The sequence below is a fragment of the Lathyrus oleraceus genome, chromosome 1 (assembly GCF_024323335.1).
Source record: "Lathyrus oleraceus cultivar Zhongwan6 chromosome 1, CAAS_Psat_ZW6_1.0, whole genome shotgun sequence".
NCBI lineage: Eukaryota > Viridiplantae > Streptophyta > Magnoliopsida > Fabales > Fabaceae > Lathyrus > Lathyrus oleraceus.
Genome location: NC_066579.1, coordinates 149,897,277 through 149,920,242, shown reverse-complemented (window position 1 = coordinate 149,920,242; position 22,966 = coordinate 149,897,277). Strand labels below are relative to the sequence as shown.

General features: G+C 36.7%; 1 protein-coding gene and 1 non-coding gene across 2 annotated transcripts; both read left to right on the top strand.

The window, feature by feature from the left end:
- The first annotated feature begins 4,516 nt into the window (after positions 1-4,516).
- Positions 4,517-6,184, top strand: LOC127096446 (uncharacterized). The gene is made up of 3 exons (XM_051035015.1): positions 4,517-4,742; positions 4,845-4,985; positions 5,847-6,184. The coding sequence occupies exons 1-3, from the start codon at positions 4,517-4,519 to the stop codon at positions 6,182-6,184; spliced, it is 705 nt and encodes a 234-aa protein (XP_050890972.1).
- A 16,312-nt stretch (positions 6,185-22,496) lies between these two features.
- Positions 22,497-22,603, top strand: LOC127116006 (small nucleolar RNA R71). The gene has a single exon (XR_007800998.1). It is a non-coding gene; the product is annotated as a small nucleolar RNA R71 (small nucleolar RNA).
- Positions 22,604-22,966: the final 363 nt, after the last annotated feature.

The window sequence follows — 22,966 nt, the reverse complement described above, 5'->3', positions numbered from 1 at the left end:
TATGAGTCTTTCCTGTTATAATATATTCTAATCATCATTTTTCAAACACTTATGTCTTCCAACAGCACAAATATTGAGTTCATATCACCACCCTTTATTGTCCATAAATTATGATTCACGCTAAATACGGTTGCAGCTACTCAGCAACCAACATTACCAATGTTTGCACCTACACCTAATTTGGAATTGGATAGTGAAAATGAAGAAGGTTCTGACTATGACCCATTCTTAGGTATGTGTAATAATTCTTTCTATATTTATTGTTTAGACCAAATTCTTTTGATATTGCTAATGTATTTAGAGTTCCTATTTTTGATTTACTACAACACACGAATCTGATTGTGATTCAAGCATTGTTGAAGCAGATACTTATCCACCATTTTCAATGGCAAATCAAGCCAAAGTAAACAATGAAGGTGTCCTACAAGATTATACATTCAAAAAAAATTCAACAATGCATAATTATGTCATATAGTTGTCATATGCATGCATATAAATTTTTGTTTTCCCGTATATTATCGTTAAGTTATTATAACTATTAAGTTTTTTATTACAAATTATTATGATTTGGGAGATGCTATGAATGAATATAGATATTGTAAGGCCATGATGTGGTATCAAGAAAGGATGGAAAAACACAGGCATGCAGCAAATCTGAAATACTATTTATGTTATGGTAATGGTAAAGTTGAACTACCCCTATTGAAACATCCACCACAAGTTCTATCTCATCTCCTATTTGATCACACAACCAAAGATAGTAAGAACTTCCAGTCACAAATAAGGACATACAACATGATGTTTTCCTTCAATTCACTGGGAGCTAAGTTGGACAATAGATTCAATAACGGTCGTGGTCCCCCTACTTTAAGAATTCAAGGCCAATCTTGCCACAGCATTGGGAGTTTATTGCAACCTGAAGGCCAACCTCCCAAATTTGCCCAACTTTACATCTATGACACTGAAAATGAAATCACAAATCGAATGGACGGTCTAAGGTACTATAATCATGTTCAACTTATTTATATACTTAGTTTTTATACCACATTCTGAATTATATTTTATTTATTGTCTAGCAATAAAAATAAAATTCTTCGAGAAGTGATACAAAGCTTGTCAGATATGTTGTACACACATACACACATGCCAAAAGTTTCTTGATGGTTAGACAATGGCTAAATCAAACCAATGTTCACAATTTGAAACTCAAACTAATTTCATCTAGATCTACTGATGGTAGATTGTGCAATCAACCTACTGTTTCTGAGGTGGCAACTTTAACTGTTGGTGACATTGACATTGCTGAAGAAAAGGACATTATAATGCAAGCCAAAGAGGGACAACTGCAAAGAATTGATGAGTTTCAACCAACCTATCTAACATTCCAGTATCCATTGATGTTTCCTTATGGAGAGGATGGTTATAGACCCAACATTACCCATTGAGACCTAGCCATTTTTATGATACTCGAAGGAATCGACTTACAATACGAGAATGGCTAGCATTTAGAATTCAAATAAGATGTGATGAAGCAAAGAATTTTTTATCGTCCAAGAGATTGTTGCAACGATTTTTGGTAGATGGTTACATAATGCTTGAAGGCGAGAGATTGAATTGGCTGAGAAAAAATCAAAGCAAACTAAGAGTGTGAAAGTTTACAAGTTTGAATGCAGAGCAAAATTAAATGACATGATCAAGCACAGGGAAAAGAATCATATTTCCATCGTCATATGTGGAAGTAGGAGATTTATGGATCAACTGTACTATGATGGCATGGCGATTTGTAGTAAGGTGGGATTTCCAAATCTATTCATAACATTCACCGGCAACCCAAACTGGCATGAGATTCAAAGAGTACATGGTCCTTAAATTTGAAGCCACGAGATAGACCAGATATCATTGCTAGAATATTTAAGATGAAGTTTGATAGCCTTCTAGCAGACGTGATCAAGAAGGATGTGTTAGGCAAAGTTCTTGCATGTAAGTATTGCATTTTTACTATACTATTCATTATATTTTAATGATTACACATAAAATATCTTTTGGATACTTTTGAATGTTGTTTTGAAGACATATATAAATACTTTTGAATACCTAAATAGTTTTTTCCTTTAGATATTTCTAGGTGTTTAATTTTTTTATTAATAAAATATATGGATATGTACCAATTCAATTCTCATGTCTATATTTTTATTTAACAATCATTTTTATTTTCAGATATGTACACAATTGAGTTTCAAAAGAGAGGGTTTCCACATGCACACATTCTTATTTTCTTGTATCTATCCAAAAAATATCTCAGTCCATAAGACATAGACAAAATCATATCAGCTAAAGTACCTAATCCAGTGAAACAACCAAAATTATATAACCTGGTCAAGAACCACATGGTTCATGGACCTTGTGGGCTGAAAAACCAAAAGTTCCCTTGGATGAAGGATGGTAAGTGCTCAAAGTACTATCCTAATAAATTTCAAGATGTTACAACTATTGATCAAGATGGATACTCAATTTATAGGAGGAGAGATCAAGGGAATACAGTTGACAAAAATGGAGTCACACTTCATAGTGGTCATGTTGTCCCCCACAATCCAAGTTTGTTGATGAGATATGAGGCACACATTAATATGGAGCGGTGCAATCAAAGTACTTCAATAAAATATATTTTCAAGTACATCAACAAGGGTTCTGATAGAATTTCAATAGTGATTGTTCCAAATAACTCTCATACAGATGGAAATATTGACGAAATCAAACATTACCTTGATTGTCGATATGTATCACCAAGCGAAGCATGCTGGAAAATCTTCTCTTACTCAATTTATGGTCGAAAACTAGCAGTTCAAAGGTTGTTTTTTCACATGGAGGGAGAAAATTGTATATACTACAAAGATTATGAGCAAATTGGAAATTTCCTTCTTAAACCAAGTGTCACATAATCAATGTTTACATCTTGGTTTGTGGCAAACAGTGAGTATGAAGAAGTAGGGCAATTAACGTATGGATAATTTGTGTCCAAATTTGTTTATGATAGGAAGAAGAGGTGTTGGAAACCACGAAAAAGAGGTTACACAATTGACCGACTAATTTGGGTCCCGCCAATAACCGGAGAATTGTATTCTATGAGTATGTTGTTGACTGTTAAGAAAAGACCAACTTGCTATGAGGATTTAAAGATAATTGAGGGCTTTAAACACAATTCATTTAGAGACACATGTTTTGTGACAGGCTTTCTACAAGATGACAAAGAGCTCATTGAGGCAATAAAATAGGCATACAACTGGGGTTCTGGAGTTTTTTTGTGTAAGCTTTTTGTTACAATATTGTTATCAGCTTCAATGAATCGACCTGAGCATGTTTGGCGTAATAGTTGGATATACTTATCTGATGTCATTCTATATGAACAAAGAAGATTGACACAAAATCCAGGTTATAACAATTTTTTACTAAAGTTTTTGTATTATATACTCTATGTTGTTTAGGGCCTTTTTCTATTGCAAATGTTTTTGTATATCTTATCTTAATTTCACTTTAATTCTATTAATTATTGACTATTTTGTGTACATATTACTATAGACTAACATTATCACACAATAACATATGTATAGACTTATATTTATTTCATCCTTAATTTATTTAGAATTCTATATATTAAAAATTGGTATCAACTTACTTAGATTTTGACATTATTTGTAGACTTAAATTTGTCTGGTGAAGATATCCAAAAACTCGCGTTGATGGAAATTGAGAAGCAACTTCAAAAAAATAGAAGAACTTTGAAATATTTTAAGCCAATACCATATCCATCAAATTATGTCCTTGACTTTCTTGGAAATAGATTGATATATGATGAAAGACAATATGACATTTCGGCTCAAGAAGAAATCTACCAAAATCTGTTTCAATCCTTAACAGGTATTGAATTCTCATATTTACGCATTGTTCAAATAAATTTTCATTTCTGTTTTGTTACATTCATTATGGAGTATTTTCATGTTTACCACATCCAATGCTCATGCTTTACATGATTTCTATTTCTATGCCACTTTTATGTATTTACAAGCTTATATTGGATACATATTTTTATGAGTTATTCACAATTCCATTGAGAATATGTCATTTCTTATTGTAGATGAACAACGTAGCATTTTCAGAGAAATTATGCAAGTTGTCACAAATCAAAATGGTGGAGTATTTTTTTTATATGGTTATGGTGGCACCGGGAAAACTTTCAGGTGGAACACACTTTCTGCAACTCTTTGTTGCAAAGGAGATATTGTGGTGAATATGACATCAAGCAGAACAACAAGTTTATTGTTACCTGGAGGGAGAACTGCACATTCCAAATTCAAAATTCTAGTACCGTGTCTAGAATCTTCTATATGTAACATTAGGAAGAAATCTGATTTAGCTAATCTCTTGAAAGTAACAAAACTCTTTATATGGGATGAAGCATCTATGGCAAATAAATTTTAGTTTGAAGCTCTTGACAAGTCATTGAAGGATATAATGAGTGATGACAGTGGTGAATATTTTTGGAGATAAAGTTGTCATATTTGGGGGAGATTTCAGACAAATTTTTCCTGCTGTACCAAGAGGAACTAGGTCTAATATTGTGCATGCTACAATAAATGCCTCATATATTTGGGATCATTGCAAAGTTCTTAATCTTACAAAAAATATGTGGTTGCAAAGTGGCTTAAATTTAGTCAATTCTGAAGAAATACGACTCTTCTCAGAATGTATTTTATAAGTGGGAAATGGAAAACTCTCTGAACCCAATGATGGATATGCTGAGATACTTATTCCAGAAGACTTACTCATTCAAGATTTTGTGGATCCAGCTAAAGCTATTGTTACAAGTATTTATCCAAATCTCATTCAAAACTACACAAATTCAGATTTTCTTCAATGTGAAGTTATTCTTGCATCAACTATTGAAATAGTCGATGATATTAATGACTATATTACAAATCTTCTTCTAGGTATATCTTCATTCATATTAATACTATTTTAAAAGTTTCATTATATATAGTGCATGTATTAGAAATAGTGCATTTATATCTTGAATATAATTTATTGTCATTCATTTGTCAATTGGAATAGAAGACTATAACCAATAGTGCATATAATAGAAAATAAGGGAAATATTTATTTTAACATTTATATTTGGAATATAACTTAGTATCATTATTTTTAACATTTTGACATAGTTGGTCATATAACCATTGTTGAATATATTATAATGCATGTATCCCTTATCAATGATAGTATGTATGCTACATGCAGCCACATAAATGATACATGTCATTGCTTTTTCAATTTTGGTCAATAGCAACCACATGTATCCCTTCTAAATAGTATTTTTGCTACATGCAGCCGCATAAATGTCACACCGCATCCTCAATAAATGCATTATAATGCATCACGTTTCCAGTATTAACTACATGAATTTGCATCACGTTTTCATAATTCTATTCATTAAATTAACACAACGGCATAAATGCATCATGTTTTTAGTATTATATACATGCTTTTTTCACAACAACATCAGCAATAAATGAAACATGCATGAGCACAACATCAACCGCTTAAATGCATGCATAAAATAATGCATCCTAAATATTCGTATTGGTTTTCGATTTTTTATTTCCATATTAAAATCTTTATTGTCATTTGGTTTATACATCTGTTTTTCTATATTAAAATTGATTTATTAAAATTCCAATATTTTATAAATGTGGTGTTTAACATCATTCCTGAATGCAACTTTCATATAAATTATAATAGTATGGAAAATATTTATTGTCATGTCTTTATAGTTCCATTACTCATTTTTTATGCAGGTGAATATTTAAGCAGTGATTCAATTGATAGATCAGATGCTAATGACAATGATGCATTTGAGCATTTGACACTAGAATTTTTGAATTGTCTAAAAACTTCTGGATTTCCAAACCACTCCATTAAGTTGAAAGTTGACACAACTGTCATGTTGATAAGGAATTTGGATCAATCAGAAGGGATTTGCAATGGTACGAGATTGAAGGTTACTAGGTTGGCCAACCATGTGATCGAATCAAAAATCATTTCAGGTGCAAATATTGGAAACACTATTTATATCCCGAGAATGTCTTTGTCTCTTTCTCAATCTCCATGGCCATTCAAACTTATTAGACGATAATTCCCAATTATAGTGTCATTTGTTAGACGATAGTACCGATCTAGAAGGGGGATTGAATAAATCATTTTTGAAATTTAGCACTTCTTAAAATTGTTTTCACCAGTTACGGAAGCACCCTAGATTATAATCGTCTAAACGATCCGTTAATGGAAAGATCGGATATGCGTGAAACCGAATGGAATTACTTAAGATAGAGATTATCAACCGCTATCTAAATCAATCGATTAACCAATATAATCCTTGATATCGTTACCTCTAATAATGCTTAAACACAATAAGAGATCAAGTAAAATATTACTAAGTCTGTGTGAGATTAATTTTATCGAACACTTGGTGTGCACTACACACCAAGTCTCAATTTCACTCAAATTGAATGTGCAGAATTTTACTCAGTTGCAATCAAAGTGATTGCAACAATTTGTCAATCAGTTATTATACACAACAATCAAGCGATATTGATTTTACTATTAATTTCTCACAAAATGTAATTAATGCACAATTTAAATAGTTAAGAGATAGAGAGAACAAGACCGTATTTATTGAGGCAGTTCCCCTATCGACCTCGCTTAGGGTACGTCTGCCCTCAATTCTAAATCTAGAATTGAGATGTTTTTATTAACACGTTGCAAAGTCAATACAAGAGAACAAATGATAACCACCAATCAACCCCTAGAGTTGTTGCAGATCATATTCTATTCTCTCTCCTTGATTTAAGTTGAACCAAGTCCTTCAAGCGCTTCGAACAAACCTCCGGTTACCGCTACCTCATTGCAAGAACACCACGTTCTCCAAAACTCCATCTTGGCTGATTTCGGACGCAAGTCGCTTGAACCCTACGCTTTCTTCACATTCATCTGATTACCATTACTTGTTTGAACGAACCTTCCGTTCTTCAAACTTTTCACTCGGCTGAATCTGCGAAGCAAAGGTTAGTGCAAAAACCCCCAATTCTTGGAGGACAAAACCCCAATGGTTTAATTCAAGAAAAACCTACACAAATCCTCAACCCAAACTAAGATAATCCAATCTTATTTAGACGTATCACAACAACAATACATAATGCTCAACAAAGATTATTATATGTAATTATTGAGAAATGCAATGAAGAATGAAGATGATGAGCACTTTGGTGTATATCTTTCACTTTTCTTGTTATTTTGTTGAAGAAGAGACACTTGAATATTTATATGATGCATGAACCAAATAACAAACATAACAGAAATATTTTGCAAAGTTACACAGCAGAAAATTAAGTAAAACATGCTATGAGTCGACTAAAATAGGGGATGAGTCGACTCAAACAGAGTTTGTCTAGGGTTGAGTTGACCTATGACTCGACCTGTTCAGACCTGTGACTACATGGTTCACAAGAAAATAGGCATTGAGTCGACACAACATGTGGATGAGTCGACTCATTCATTTTTCCCAGGATTGAGTCGACATGTTCAGACCCGAGAGTTACGCTTTGAGTCATTGAGTCGATCTGTGACTCGACCTGTTTAGACCCGAGAGTTACGCTCTGAGTCATGAGTCGACTCACAGGTTTTATTCATCCAAAAAGGAGTTTTGAGATGTATTTTGACCAATTTAAATCGATCTCTTATGAACCTAGGATATTTACTATGATCAAGTGGATGATTCACATCTATGATATGCTCCTATATGCCTGGACACATTAAACCTATATTATGAACATGTTAGAGGATGAATTCATTCTATGATATGATGATATTGTCCAAAGTACACGTTATGGGCGATTAGAAAGGTTTGACATCATTAAAATACGGACTAGGCATATTTGCCCTCACATACTCCCCCTTTTTGATGATGGAAAACTATGGCACAATCACGTATTTTGATAGACATCCTCCCCCTTATTTTATATCCTCCCCTTGATTTTATGCATGCCTTCGAACATTCTGTTATTATCCTTCTGCTAAATCAGCTATTGTGTTTGTTTCCATTGTTTCTCCCCCTTTGACAACATCAAAAAGAAATAATGAAACAGTCAAATGAAATAAAGATCTTCAGAAGCATTTAGTCAACGACTTTGCAACATATAGACGTCAACAACCATGCACATAACATGAAGTCAACGGAATAAGTATATGCATAAATATTACACGGAGTAAAGAGAAATAAGTAAATAACATTGCCATATTTGTTTAGCATAAACTTTAGGACAAATGATTAAATACAGTAAATATGATACCTAACCAAGTTCAAGTATAATTCAAACATAGTAGTTGATCAAACTTAGATCAAGCCATCATATGACATCAAGAGTTACATAAATCAAGTATATACATACAATATAGGTCAAATGGATAGGAACGATATTACTTCCAATGGTGATAGACGATGATTTCCCTCACATAGCCGCAATTATAAATCAAGGAATAAATAGGCATAATATATGTATTTAAACGCGATCCGAGATGTCGAGAACACCAAGTTCCCTACAGAGGTGGAAGAAAGGCTGTATCTCAAGTGGTTTTGTGAAGATATTAACAAGTTGATTTTTGCTATCAACATGCTCGAAGACAACATCACCTTTCTCAACTTGATCCCTAAGGAAGTGATGTCGAATTTCAATATGATTAGTGCGCGAATGTAGTATAGGATTTTTGGTTAAATTGATAGCGTTTGTGTTGTCACAAAAAATGGGAATACGTTCAAGCTGAACATTTAAGTCGAGTAATTGTTGTTTGAGCCACAATATTTGAGCGCAACAATTATCCGCAGCAATGTATTCCGCCTTGGCTGTTGACAAAACAAGTGAAACTTGCTTTTTGCTGTGCCAACTCACTAAGGATTTTGAATAAAAATGACAAGTGCCACTCGTGCTTTTCCTATCCAATTTGCCACCGGCAAAGTCGGAATCGAAGTAACCAACCAAAGAGCAATCACTTCCCTTAGAGAACCAAAGCCCATACTTTGAAGTGCCATAGAGGTATCTAAGTATGCGCTACGACTTTTAAATGTGATTCTTTGGAACATGATTGATACCTACCACACATACATACACTAAACATAATATCTGGTCGAGATGCGGTAAGATAAAGGAGAGATCCGATCATGCCTCTATACCTTTTTATATCTACAGCCTTACCATTTTCATTCCAATCCATATTAACAGCAGTAGGCATTGGAGTGTCGATTACTTTGGAGTTTTCCATATCGAAGCGCTTAAGTAGCTCATTACAATACTTCATTTAGCTCAAAAAAGTTCCTTCTTCAAGTTGCTTAATTTGAAGTCCGAGGAAGTAGTTTAGCTCCCCCATCATGCTCATTTCAACTTCTTCCTGCATCAACTTAGAGAATTACTTGACCAAATTTACGTTAGTAGATCCAAAAATAATGTCATTTACATAGACTTGAACTAAAATAAAGTGTTTTCCTTGATGCCTAATAAAAAGGGTAGTATCAACCTTCCCTCTTGAGAATCCTTGCTCTAGTAGAAATTTTCTAAGACACTCATACCATGCCCTAGGGGCTTGTTTGAGACCGTACAAAGCATGCTTGAGCTTATAAACATAGTTAGGATGCTCATAGTTTTCAAAGTCGGGAGGTTGCGATACATAGACCTCTTCATTAATGTAACCGTTGAGGAAAGCGCTCTTAACATCCATTTGAAATAATTTGAAATTTTGAGAACAAGCATAGCAAGGAAAAGGTGTATAGCCTCGAGTCGGACAACCGGAGCATAAGTTTCCTCATAGTCGATGCCTTCCTCTTGGTTATACCCTTAAGCAACAACACGAGCCTTGTTGCGAGTTATAACTCCATTTTTGTCTAACTTGTCCTAAACACCCACTTAGTGCCGATTAATCGATGGTCTCGCGGAGGGGGAACAAGATCCCACACCTCATTTCTTTTGAATTAATTAAGTTCCTCTTGCATCGCTAAAAACCAATGTTCATCGAGTAATGCGTCTTTGGAGTTTTAAGGCTCATTTTGAGAGACAAAAACGAAATGATAACAAAAGTTACTTATCTTTGACCGTGTGGTAACTCCCTTTGAGATATCTCCTAGAATGTTATCGATGGGATAATCCTTAGAAGATTTCTATTTCAAAGGAAGATCATTATTATTAATGGAATGATCCTTATCTTTCTTTTCAGAAATTTGATCTGGCTCCTTCTCATCTTTTTCCGGATGGGGTTCAACACGCTTTTCTTCTTGATCTTTTATTATGTCTTCCAAAGGAACACCCGCATCATCAACAATAATACCTTCTCCGACAGTTTTCGGAAAAGATTCATCAAAGGAAACATGCACGGATTCTTCAACAATAAGTAACCTTTTGTTGTATACTCTATATGCTTTAGTAGATTGAGAGTGTTCGAGAAAGATACCTTCATCAGCTTTTGAGTCAAATTTACCAAGGTTTTCTTTACCATTGTTTAATACAAAGCATTTACATACGAAGATATGTAGATGTGAAACATTAGGCTTCCTTCCCTTTAGAAATTCATACGCAGTTTTGTTTAGAGTAGGATGAATGAGTATCCTATTCAATACATAACAAGTCGTATTTATGGCATTGGCCCAAAAATATTTAGGAAGACCATTTTCATTGGTCATAGTTCTTCCAAGCTCTTCTAAAATTTTGTTTTTATGTTCCGATACTCCATTTTATTGTGGAGTTCTTGGAGCAGAAAAATTCTGATCAATGTCGTTTGTTTCACAAAATTCCTCAAAGAGGTGGTTTTCAAATTCACCTCCGTGATCACTTCGAATAGTAACTATGCTAGTGTTCAATTTGTTTTGAGACATCTTGGCAAACTTTTCAAAAGCAGAAAAAGTGTCACTTTTACTTGCTAAGAAGATAGTCCAATAAAATCTGGAGTAGTCATCTACTATAACAAAACCATAGTAGTTCCCACCTAGACTTTTAATTCTAGATGGCCCAAAAAGGTCCATATGGAGAAGTTCAAGGAGTCTCGTTGTGGAAACAATATTTTTAGATTCAAACGAGATCCTTGTTTGCTTTCCCATTTGTCACGCATCACATAAGTGATCTTTTGAAAATTTTATTTTGGGAAAACCAACTACGATATATTTTGCGACAACTTTATTTAGAAGTCAAAGTTGACATGCACTAATCGCCTATGCCAAAGCCACGAGTCTTCACTCATGGAGATGAGACATTTAGCGCTTGTTAAAGATACTTCATTCAAGTTAAGCATGTATATATTATTTTCCCTCCTACCCTTAAGCACATCATTCTTATTATCATTATGTTCAATCATGCAACAATTGATCGCTCGACTTTATGAGTCAAATTTGGGGTACAAACTGCAAGTGCACAGTTCTATCGCGTAGTTTTAAAAGATATCGATCCCACAGGGACTTATGAATCGATATACCGTTATCTAAGGTTACTTCGTAAAGCTAAGGTGGATAATGTTTGATTGTTTGGGGAAAAGCTAAAACTAAAAAAAATAGAATATAAATGAAATATCAAATAAGCGGATATCGGTATGTAGTTCGTCGTAATTAGGGAATCAATTCTTTGTCGGTTTCTTGGTTTTAAAATAAATCATTTCAGTTGACTTTGTTGATTAAAAGTTCTATCTCAAACTCTCGCTCTGTTGAATAAACCATGATTTTATGTTAACGTAGCTGTCACTTATAATTAAGTCAAAAACCATTTTTTGAAAGCAATAAAGTCCGTAGAAACTCTTTTTAAGAAAACACTAACCGTTTAAACACCCTTATCTCAAACTCTCGCTCTATTGATTTAGGTTATACAATTAAATTCGAATGCTTAACTCTCGTCCTCACATTCAATCTTTAAAAATACTTTTTGGAAAAGATTAGAATTTAATTAACTCTAAAAATTGCTCTCGCCCTGATCTAGAATTAATATCCAATTTACACTGTCCAGTTAAAACCTCAAACTTTCACTCTATTGATTTTAACCTCTTTATGTCCTTTACTCTCGTATAAAAACTTTGTTATTAAACCTGTAAACTGAGACCGTAAAAAGAGTGATTTTAATTTCAAATTTAATTAAACCGACTTAGTTTTGATCCCTTATTCCGCTTACTCTACATACCGATATCTAGGCGAATTAGCCAGACATGCTAAACGAACTTAAATAATTATCATGCATAAACAGACTCATCTCAAGCAAATAATATAAATAAATAATAAAACAAAGCATTAAACAATAATGAACCTGAATAATTTAAACAGTAGTCTTGAACACTCCACCACAAGCCGGTAGGATTTGTTCTTGAATTCTTCAACTAACCAACAAATTAAAACGAAGGAATAAAAAACTAGATTCTAACGTAAGGTTAGATCCGGTGAAAAAGTTACACAATAGTTTCCGGTGTGGAAACTATTATGTAAAAATAAATTAAGTGCTAGAGAGGAAAATAGAGTTGCAAGAGAAAACAATAAAAATTGCCAAAGCGGTATGTAAAAGGTATGCTCAAACTGCTGAAAAAAATAAAATTGGAAAATGCCGAAATCTGGAAAAAGCGTGGAAACGTGGAAGTGTGGAACCTCTGCAGGGTTTGCAAAGTTGCTATTTATAATGATGTTTTCCGTAACGGTTTTCAAAGCAGTCCGCGTCAAGGAGTCTTCACGTAACGGATGCATCGCCGTGGAAATAGGATTCAGCGTATAAACGTGGACTCTCAACGTCTCTGAAGGCAGAAATGTAGGGGGATGGCGTGACGTCCGTCACACCATGTGTGACGCTCGTCACATAAGTGTATGCAGTGTGACGTTCGTCACAGCATCCGTGGCGGTCGTCACAGGCACGACGCCTGTGTCTTCTTTGGGCTGGGCTTGGCTTTTGCTATTTGGGCCTTTTCATTCCTTTTTGCATCCCCTTTTCTTCCCTTTTTTACTTGTGCTTCAAATAAGACACCTGAGACAAATAGAAAGGAAATACCGCGTAATATCTAATAAAATGCAATAAATTGAAATAAATAATAATAAAATTTAATTGAATTAAGTCCTAAAATATGATAGAATTTCATGTTATCAAACTCCCCCATACTTAGATCTTTGCTTGTCCTCAAGCAAAATTCAGTATAGAACTCGTTAAAGGTTTTAGCCAGATGAAATTTCAAAACACACGTCAATTCGTATTAGGTTGCATGTAAACTTTGTTTAGAGGTAACTTGAGTTAAATCTCGACATAACAACCACCGTCACAACCTAGATAACCCTGCCTTATGCAAATCAGTTCAAGTACACTATGATAGCTATCCTAGTTCCTTTACTCTTATTTCACCCGTGTTCATTCTAGCGAAATCACATTAAGCCCTTTATCTTTTTGCGCACATAGTGGAGTAACCGGTTAATGATTCTGATTCCCTTTTTAGCTTGAAGTTCTGGTACATAAGTCGGATAACTTCGTTATTCAGTCCATTGCAAATTGCGGGGGATCGGACCGTAGTCTGCCCTACCAAGTTCAGTACCAGATACCTGCTGAACCAACTCATAATGGATCTTTCATCTTATGATTTTGTATGATCTGCAACCTTTAGATTAAATGATCTGGTAAGGATCACCTAACTTAATTAGTGCATTTCCTGATATATTTATATTTTTTATGTTACTTTGGAAATCATTCACTTATATTCATCGGCCCTCCACGTAGTTTGCTATTAAGATGGTGCTGACTTCTTGTATAAACTACTCGGGGTTACTATAAAACTAAAAGTTCAAGGGATTGGTATAATAGGTACTTATCCTGATCTAACATGTTGAGGTTTGTTTGGAGTGTTTGGCGGTAGTAGTTTTTGTCTTAATTCGTCTCAAGTTCGATAGAATGAGCAACCTTTATACTTATTGGGTGTTGAATTTTTGTTGTGGCTCGTGAAAATTTGAGGGAATAGATAATAGAAATTGTTCACACTCGGGACTTAACTTAAAATAGATCTATATTATACTAATTTTTTTTTTTTTAGGGAAATAACAATGAAAAGAAAAGTACATACTTGAAAAAGAAATGGAAGTTGAAAAAAAAAGGAAGTAGAAAGAACAAGTTTCCCCCCCATACTTAAATTAAACATTGTCCCCAATGTTTTAAGGAAATGAAATACAATAGGGAAAGGGAAAAGAAACTACAACTAAGGCTGCCTTCCGCCTCTTGTTCTTGGGCCTGGTGATCTCTGACGTAAGTCTAAGTTGTCGAACCTGCTAAACAACTCAGTGAACCGCTGATCGGTTATGTTATTCCTTTCTGCCTGCTGTTGTTGCATTTGGCGCATTAGTTGCATCATTTCGAGATTATGAGCTTGCATACCATCAATAGCATCCATGATGTCGTCGTTGGTTGCAGGCCTTCGTCGTCGACGACGTGAGGATGGGCCAGATTGTTGTGCAGGAGTAGGATCACCTTGTTCCATGTCTTCAAACTCGTCTTCGGGCGGGTTTGTATGCGAAGGCTCGGTAGCTTCGGGAGCATTCAGATCATAGAGGTGGCGGTTGGGATTGGTGACATCGGTTAGGGAAATGTTGGGGAGAACAACGCTTGGAATAGCCTGGTTGTTCACCATAAGATAATATCCTCCGCCTACTCTGTTCTTAATCAGGCGGCTGGATCGACAGTAGGCTATATCCATAAATAGGGGAGATAAAGCTTCTAAAGTTTGGAGGCGGTCCCCTAGGTTTAAGCCTAGTGCTATGGTGGTTATTAATCCACCAATGACAAAGGGTTGACGGCCTCTAGCACATAAGGTGCGGATATGATGAAATAGAAAAGAGGCAGCGTTTACCTTAGCATGCGGTTCGAAGACGCACTCGAGGAAGAAAAGTTCCTTTGCGTTGACCTTGCTGTTGTTTGGTCAACCAAAAACTGTGTTCTGTAAAATGCGGATAAAATATCGGATTGTTGGATTATGTATGTGGGAAAGAAGGAGTTCTTCCCAGTTGTAGGCATCTAGACCGGATATTTTCTTAAAAAGGGTGAAAACGGCAACTGTGTTCCAGTTTAGGTCGGGAGGGATTCTGGGGTAGACTTGGCCTTCTGTGGAGAATTGTAGCATGGTACTCAACTGGTTTTGGGTTAAGGAGTACTCGGTGTTGAACATACGGAAGGTTGCGGTACCGGTTAAGAATTCGTCTTCACCGGCGGGAGTGGTGTATGCGTATGAACTTAAGAATTCTAAGGTTAGGGAGGGGTAAGTGGGTTGATTATGCGTGCACAGAAAGGTTAAGTCGGCTTGACGGAGCATCCATTCGATGCCTTGGAGTAATCCTAATTGTTGTAAACAAGTAAAGTCAGGATACCTGGTGGAGACGACGCCTCGCTGTTGGAAACGCTCGTATTGCTCCCTTTGATAATTTTCATCTGCGGTTCGGAAGATGATATTCCCGAAATTCTGGTTACCCGCCATACTGAGGGATGAACTGAAAGAGGTAAATTGGAAAGAAAAGAAAAGTGTTTGATAGAAGAAAGTGGTTTGTGGTGAATGAAGAAAGGTTTGGTGGGTATTTATAGGAAAAATTTTGGAAGTTGGAAAAATAGGTGGTTGAAAAGTGAATAATTGTGGGTAAATGTGAATAAATGGGGAAGGTAAAAAGTTGAAGGGGTGTAACGTTCGTCTCCAACGGCTCCTTAACGTTCACCTAGTCTGAAGGGCGTTACGCTCGTTACAGGTGCATGACGGGCGTCACAGGTACTTAGCGTGACGTCCGTGACAGAATGTGTGACGCTCGTCACACTGTCTGTTTGGCTAATGTTCAGCTAGCGTCCTTCAGGTAGGTTATTATATATGATTATTTTTTTGTTTGTTATGCTACTGGTTGATTTATTCTGCAATTTAATTTCTCCTGCGTGCTTATTCTACTTTGTATAATAATAAGTCATAGGTAGCAACAGTAGAGAACATAATAGCTATTGCATAATAAAATTAAATAAATAGCTTCAATAAAATGATCATAATGTAGTATTCGAAAAAACAAAAAAAATGCGAAAGGGAAACAAATGCGAACATGAATTCAAATAACATTAATGAATAATCTAACTTAAAACTAAATAACTAAGAAAATAATTTCTATCCATCTGCACGATCTCTGGCCGGAGGAGCAAAAGAGTTAACATGGTCTAGCAACTCGTGAAACTGATTTGTCACACTGCTCATGTATCCTAGAACTTCGTGTCTCATTTCAGTAAACTCTTCTCTGAGGGCATCTTGTTCTGACATCAAAGCTTCAATGGCGGTGTTATAATCAGTTCCGGGCATATGATGTCGGAGGTCGGATATTGCTGATTCTTCGGTTTGAACAGGCTGAGGAGGAGGGTCAATATCATAATAGCCAGATGGTGTCTGAGGGTCAGATTCAGCATAAGGGATCTGGTCATCACAAATCTCATAGTCCTGGATGGATTCAATGGATCTAGCAGGAGAGGGTGTCGCGTTCAGATTGTAGAGCCAGTTACTGCGGTTATGAACATTAGTCTTGGGATTGGGTAAGGTGAATAGGCAAAGAACTTGGTCATTAATTATAAGCTCGAACTCGTCAGACCCTTGGTTTGCTATAAACATGGCATTGAAGAGGAAGGGTATACTCATAGTAGTAATGCCACAGAAGGGGCTTAAGTCAAGCATAGGCTGACGTAATCCAATAGCATTACCAATCATGGTTATCAAACCGCCTACTCTAATAGGTGCTCGCTCATCTTGGATAAGGTGGTCTAAATTTGCTAGCATAAAGGTGACACCGTTTACTGGACGGTTCTGGGAAGCACAGAATATGATGAAGAGTTCATCACGTGAAACTGAAGTACTGTATGGCTTCTGTCCAAATAAGGTGTGGGTCAGGATCCTATGGAAGTAGCGGAAGGCCGGGTTATGTATGTTTCCAGAGAGAAACTCATGTTCCTCGGGATCATCATTTCCAGTCAAGCTACCCCAAAAGTGTTCGAGTTCTCTATATTCAAAAAGTTCTTCCTGGCTCATTGTGAATGTATCAAGGGAGGTAGGGAAACCCAAAAGGTTGGTAAAGTCTCTAATATTAAATTGGTACTCCATGTTGAACATTCTGAACTGGATAAAACCTCTGCTAATTCCTTTCCCATGGCTGGGTAGATAGATTAGGGAGATAAGGAATTCTAGTGTTAGTCTCCGGTAGGTGACGAAATGTCGTAGGATAGGAGATGTTTCCCACCCTATCTGATTCAGCAAATACAGGACACTTTCTCTTAGTCCAAGGGCAGTCATAGCCCAATCATCAGCATATAAACTAGGTAGCATCTCTCTCGTGGCTAGTTCTTCAAATTTTAGTTTGTGAGCCATTCCTCTGAATTTGATACCCATACGGTCAATTTGTCCCATCTGGTTAGTGTTAGCTAGAGAAAAGAAAACATGAGTTTTAGTCAGGGTTTGGCCAAATGCCGAAAGAAAAGAAAAGTTTTTAATAAATTAATATAAATTAAGAATGAATACTAAACAGAAATTAAAAGAATGATTAAGGAAAAAAAATAGAAAAATAATAATAGAATAAGGAAATAATAAAATATTTGTGGGTTGTCTCCCACTAAGCGCTTTGTTTAATGTCGCAAGCTCGACATAAAAACAATCAATTACAATCTATAATTTCTGGAGGCATTTCGTCTAAGTGTAGGATTTGCGAATCTTCGTTGGTTTCCGCACAGTGATAGTGTTTTAGACGTTGCCCGTTTACGGTAAACGGTTCTGTGGATTTTCCTTTAATTTCTACCGCTCCACTGGGAAAGATGTTAGTGATATGAAAAGGACCTGACCATCTGGATCGTAGTTTTCCGGGAAATAACTTTAGCCTAGAGTTAAATAAAAGGACTGTATCGCCTTGCTTGAAGATTTTCCTTGATATGCGTTTGTCATGCCATTGTTTTGTTCTTTCTTTGTAGATTCTGGCATTTTCATAGGCGTCTCTTCTGAGTTCCTCTAATTCGTTTATGTCAAGGATTCTCTTTTCGCCGGCGGCCTTATAGTTAAGGTTCAGATTTCTAATAGCCCAATAGGCTTTATGTTCTAATTCTACCGGGAGGTGGCAGGATTTTCCATAAATGAGCTTAAATGGGGTCGTCCCTATGGGGGTTTTATAAGCAGTTCGATACGCCCATAAAGCTTCTGGTAGTTTTAATGACCAATCTTTCCTTGAGGTGGCGACTGTTTTTTCTAATATTTGTTTAATCTCTCTGTTGGACACTTCCACTTGCCCACTGGTTTGCGGGTGATAAGGTGTCGCTACTCTATGCCTTACGCCATACTTAAACAGTAGTTTTTCGAGTACCTTGGATATGAAATGTGATCCACCATCACTGACTACTATTCTTGGGATGCCAAATCTCGGAAATATTATATTCTTAAAGAGTCTAGTTACTACTCGGGTGTCATTTGTTGGGGAAGCTATAGCTTCGATCCATTTTGAAACGTAGTCTACTGCCACGAGTATGTATTTGTTACCGAAAGAGGATGGAAAAGGTCCCATGAAGTCTATTCCCCACACGTCGAAAATCTCTACTTCCAAAATACCTTTTTGTGGCATCTCGTCACGTCTAGATATGTTTCCTGTGCGTTGACATCTGTCACATTCCTTAATAGTCGCGTGTACGTCCTTCCATATACTTGGCCAATAAAAACCGGATTGTAGGATTTTAGAGCAGGTCTTGGATGTACTTGCGTGTCCACCATAAGGAGCGGAGTGGCAGTGTTGGATTATATTTTCTACCTCTTCTTCGGGTATACATCGACGGAAAATACCATCGGGGCCTCTTTTGAAAAGTAAGGGATCATCCCAGTAATAGTGTTTTATGTCATAGAAGAATCGTTTCTTCTGCTGGTAGGATAAAGTAGGTGGAACTATTCCGGCAGCTAAATAGTTGACGAGATCAGCGTACCATGGCGTAACAGATATAGCTAAGGTGGTTTCTACTCGCTTGTCAGAGTTATTCTCTTCCAAAGTAGCTATAAGTTTATCGTACGAGAAATCATCATTAATTGATGTTCTTTCCGGTTCAAGGTTCTCAAGTCTAGAGAGGTGGTCTGCTACTACGTTTTCAGTTCCTTTCTTGTCTTTGATTTCCAAATCGAACTCTTGTAGCAACAAGATCCATCTTAGGAGTCTAGGTTTAGCGTCCTTTTTTGTTAAGAGGTATTTGATAGCAGCGTGGTCAGTGTAAACTATTATTTTGGCTCCGAATAAGTAAGAACGAAATTTATCTAGCGCAAACACAACTGCTAGGAGTTCTTTCTCGGTTGTGGCGTAATTCATCTGCGCTTCATCTAGAGTTCTACTTGCGTAATATATGACATGAAGCTTTTTATCCTTTCGTTGTCCTAAAACAGCACCTACAGCGTAATCGCTGGCATCGCACATTATTTCGAATGGTTCATTCCAGTCGGGTGTCTGCATTATGGGTGCGGAGATCAATGCTTGCTTAAGCGTTTGAAATGCTTCTAAACAGTTATTGTCGAAGATGAATTCAGCATCCTTCATCAATAGTCCGGTTAAAGGTTTAGTTATTTTAGAGAAGTCTTTGATGAATCGTCGGTAAAAACCGGCGTGTCCTAAGAAGCTTCGTACTTCTCTCACGGTTTTAGGGGGTTGAAGGTTTTCGATTACCTCTATTTTGGCTTTGTCTACTTCAATTCCTCTATTTGATATAATGTGTCCTAAAACAATTCCTTCTTGTACCATAAAGTAGCATTTCTCCCAGTTAAGTACTAAGTTTACTTTTACACATCGCTCAAGAACTCTTTCTAGGTTCTCAAGGCATTCTTCAAAACTTTGTCCGCATACGGAAAAGTCATCCATAAATACTTCCATGATGTTTTCGAGAAAATCGACGAAAATTGCCATCATGCATCTTTGAAAAGTTGCAGGAGCATTACACAAGCCAAACGGCATTCGTCTATAAGCGAAGGTACCAAAAGGGCACGTGAATGTTGTCTTTTCTTGGTCATCAGGGTGAATTGGTATTTGAAAGAAGCCTGAATAACCGTCTAGATAACAGAAATGTGAATGTTTTGCCAATCGCTCTAGCATCTGGTCAATGAATGGTAAAGGGAAGTGATCTTTTCGGGTTGCTTTGTTTAGTTTCCTATAGTCAATGCACATTCTCCATCCCGATTCGATTCGTTTGGTTATAGTTTCTCCTTTTTCATTTTCAATGACTGTTATACCACCTTTCTTTGGTACTACGTGTACAGGACTAACCCATTTGCTATCAGATATAGGATATATAATACCTGCCTCTAATAACTTGGTTATTTCCTTCTTCACTACCTCACTCAGGATCGGATTTAGTCTCCTCTGGTGTTCTCTAGAAGTTTTACAGTCTTCTTCTAGCATGATGCAGTGCATACAAATAGAAGGACTTATTCCTTTAAGATCGGTGATGTTGTAACCTAGTGCGGTTGGATATTTTCTTAAGATATGCAGGAGTTTTTCTGTTTCGAGTCTTCCTAGGTCAGCATTAACTATCACAGGTCGTTCAAGTTCTAAGTCTAGGAATTCATATCTCAGATTCTTGGGAAGTGTTTTCAGATCTAGGGTTGGTTTCTTAAGGCATTGCGTAGGGTCCGGTGTTATTGCTAAACATTGGTTAAGTTTGTCTTCTACAGGACAGTCGGATGATTTGTCCTTTTCTAACTCTGTTTCTTTTATGCATTCATCGATGATATCCATGAAGTAACATGTATCTTCTATTGCAGGTGCTTTCAAAACTTGGGAAAGAATGAACTCAATTTTCTCTTCTCCTACTTCGAAGGTGAGTCGTCCTCGTTTTACGTCTATGATTGCACCGGCAGTTGCTAAGAACGGTCTTCCCAGTATAATGGGTGTAATATCATCTTCTCTAATGTCCATAATTGTAAAATCAGTTGGGATGTAGAATTGACCTATGCGCACTGGAACGTTTTCAAGAATTCCTACAGGATATTTGACGGAACGATCTGCTAGTTGCACAGACATTTTGGTTGGTCTTAATTCTCCCATTTCCAGTCTCTTGCATATGGATAAAGGCATAACACTAATTCCGGCTCCTAAATCGCATAAGGCTTTGTCGATGACAAATTTTCCTATGTGACAGGGTATAGAGAAACTGCCCGGATCCTTGAGTTTAGGAGGCATGTTCTGGATTATAGCGCTACATTCGGCAGGGAGTGTAACGGTTTCGTTATCTTCAAGTTTCCTTTTATTAGAAAGAATTTCTTTTAAGAACTTGGCGTATGAGGGCATTTGCGTAATAGCTTCTGTAAACGGGATTGTAACGTTTAATTGTTTAAGGAGGTCAACAAATTTTTTAAATTGGCCCGCATCTTTGGTTTTAACAAGCCTTTGAGGGTAAGGGACAGGTGGTTTATAAGGTGGTGGAGGTACATAAGGTTCCTTCTTTTCTATGGTTTCCTTATTACTCTCTTCCTTTTCCTTAGGTCTATTTTCTTCCTCAGTTGACTTTTTAGGGTTTTGGTTTCCTATCCTTGGATCAGATGGTCCTTCCACTTCCGTTCCACTTCTTAATATGATTGCATGAGCGTGGCTTCTCGGGTTAGGTTGGGGCTGTCTAGGAAATGTACCAGTTGGGGCAGCAGTAGGCGCTTGTTGTTGAGCTACTTGTGATATTTGTGTTTCCAACATTTTGTTATGGGTAGCCAAGGCATCTACTTTACTTGCTAGTTGTTTAATTTGTTCACCAGTGTGTACATTCTGGTTTAAGAAATCTTTATTGGTTTGTTGTTGAAAAGCTATAAAGTTTTCCATCATGATCTCCAAGTTGGATTTCCTAGGGGCGTTATTGTTATGTGTAGATGGGTTCGGCTTCTGATATCCCGGAAGTATAGCTGGGGCTTGATTTGGAGACTGTCCAGGTGCGTACAAAGCATTATTACTCTTATATGAAAAGTTTGGATGGTTCTTCCAATTTGAGTTATAGGTATTCGAGTAGGGGCTTCCTTGAGCATAGTTTACTTGTTCTGCTTGGATTCCTGTTAAGAGTTGACAATCTGTAGGAGTGTGACCTTGGATTCCACAGACTTCGCAATTCTGAGTTATAGCAACCACGACGGTTGGAGGTGATACATTTAAACTTTCAATTTTCTGGACCAGAGCATCCACTTTTGCATTAACATGATCAAGGTTACTTATCTCGTACATTTCGGTTTTCGTTTGAGGTTTTTCCACCATTGTTCGTTCGGTTCCCCACTGATAGTGGTTTTGGGCCATGCTTTCGATAAGCTGGTAAGCATCAGCATAAGGTTTGTTCATTAGTGCACCACCTGCAGCGGCGTCTATTGTTAACCTTGTGTTGTACAAGAGACCATTATAGAATGTGTGAATTACTAACCAGTCTTCTAAACCATGGTGTGGACAAAGTCTCATCATGTCTTTGTATCTTTCCCATGCTTCGAAAAGAGACTCGTTATCTTTCTGTTTAAATCCATTTATCTGGGCTCTTAACATAGCTGTTTTGCTTGGCGGAAAATATCGGGCAAGAAAAACTTTCTTCAACTCGTTCCATGTGGTGACAGAGTTGGAAGGGAGAGACTGAAGCCATCTTCTAGCGCTATCTCTTAATGAGAAAGGAAAAAGATGAAGTCGAATTGCCTCTGAAGTGACACCATTAGCTTTAACAGTATCAGCGTATTGGACAAATACGGATAAATGAAGGTTTGGATCCTCGGTAGGATTTCCAGAGAATTGGTTCTGTTGCACTGCCTGCAACAATGAAGGTTTGAGTTCGAAGTTGTTTGCTTCGATTGCGGGCGGAGCAATACTTGAATGCGGCTCATCTTGTGATGGAGCGGCGTAATCTCTAAGAGCACG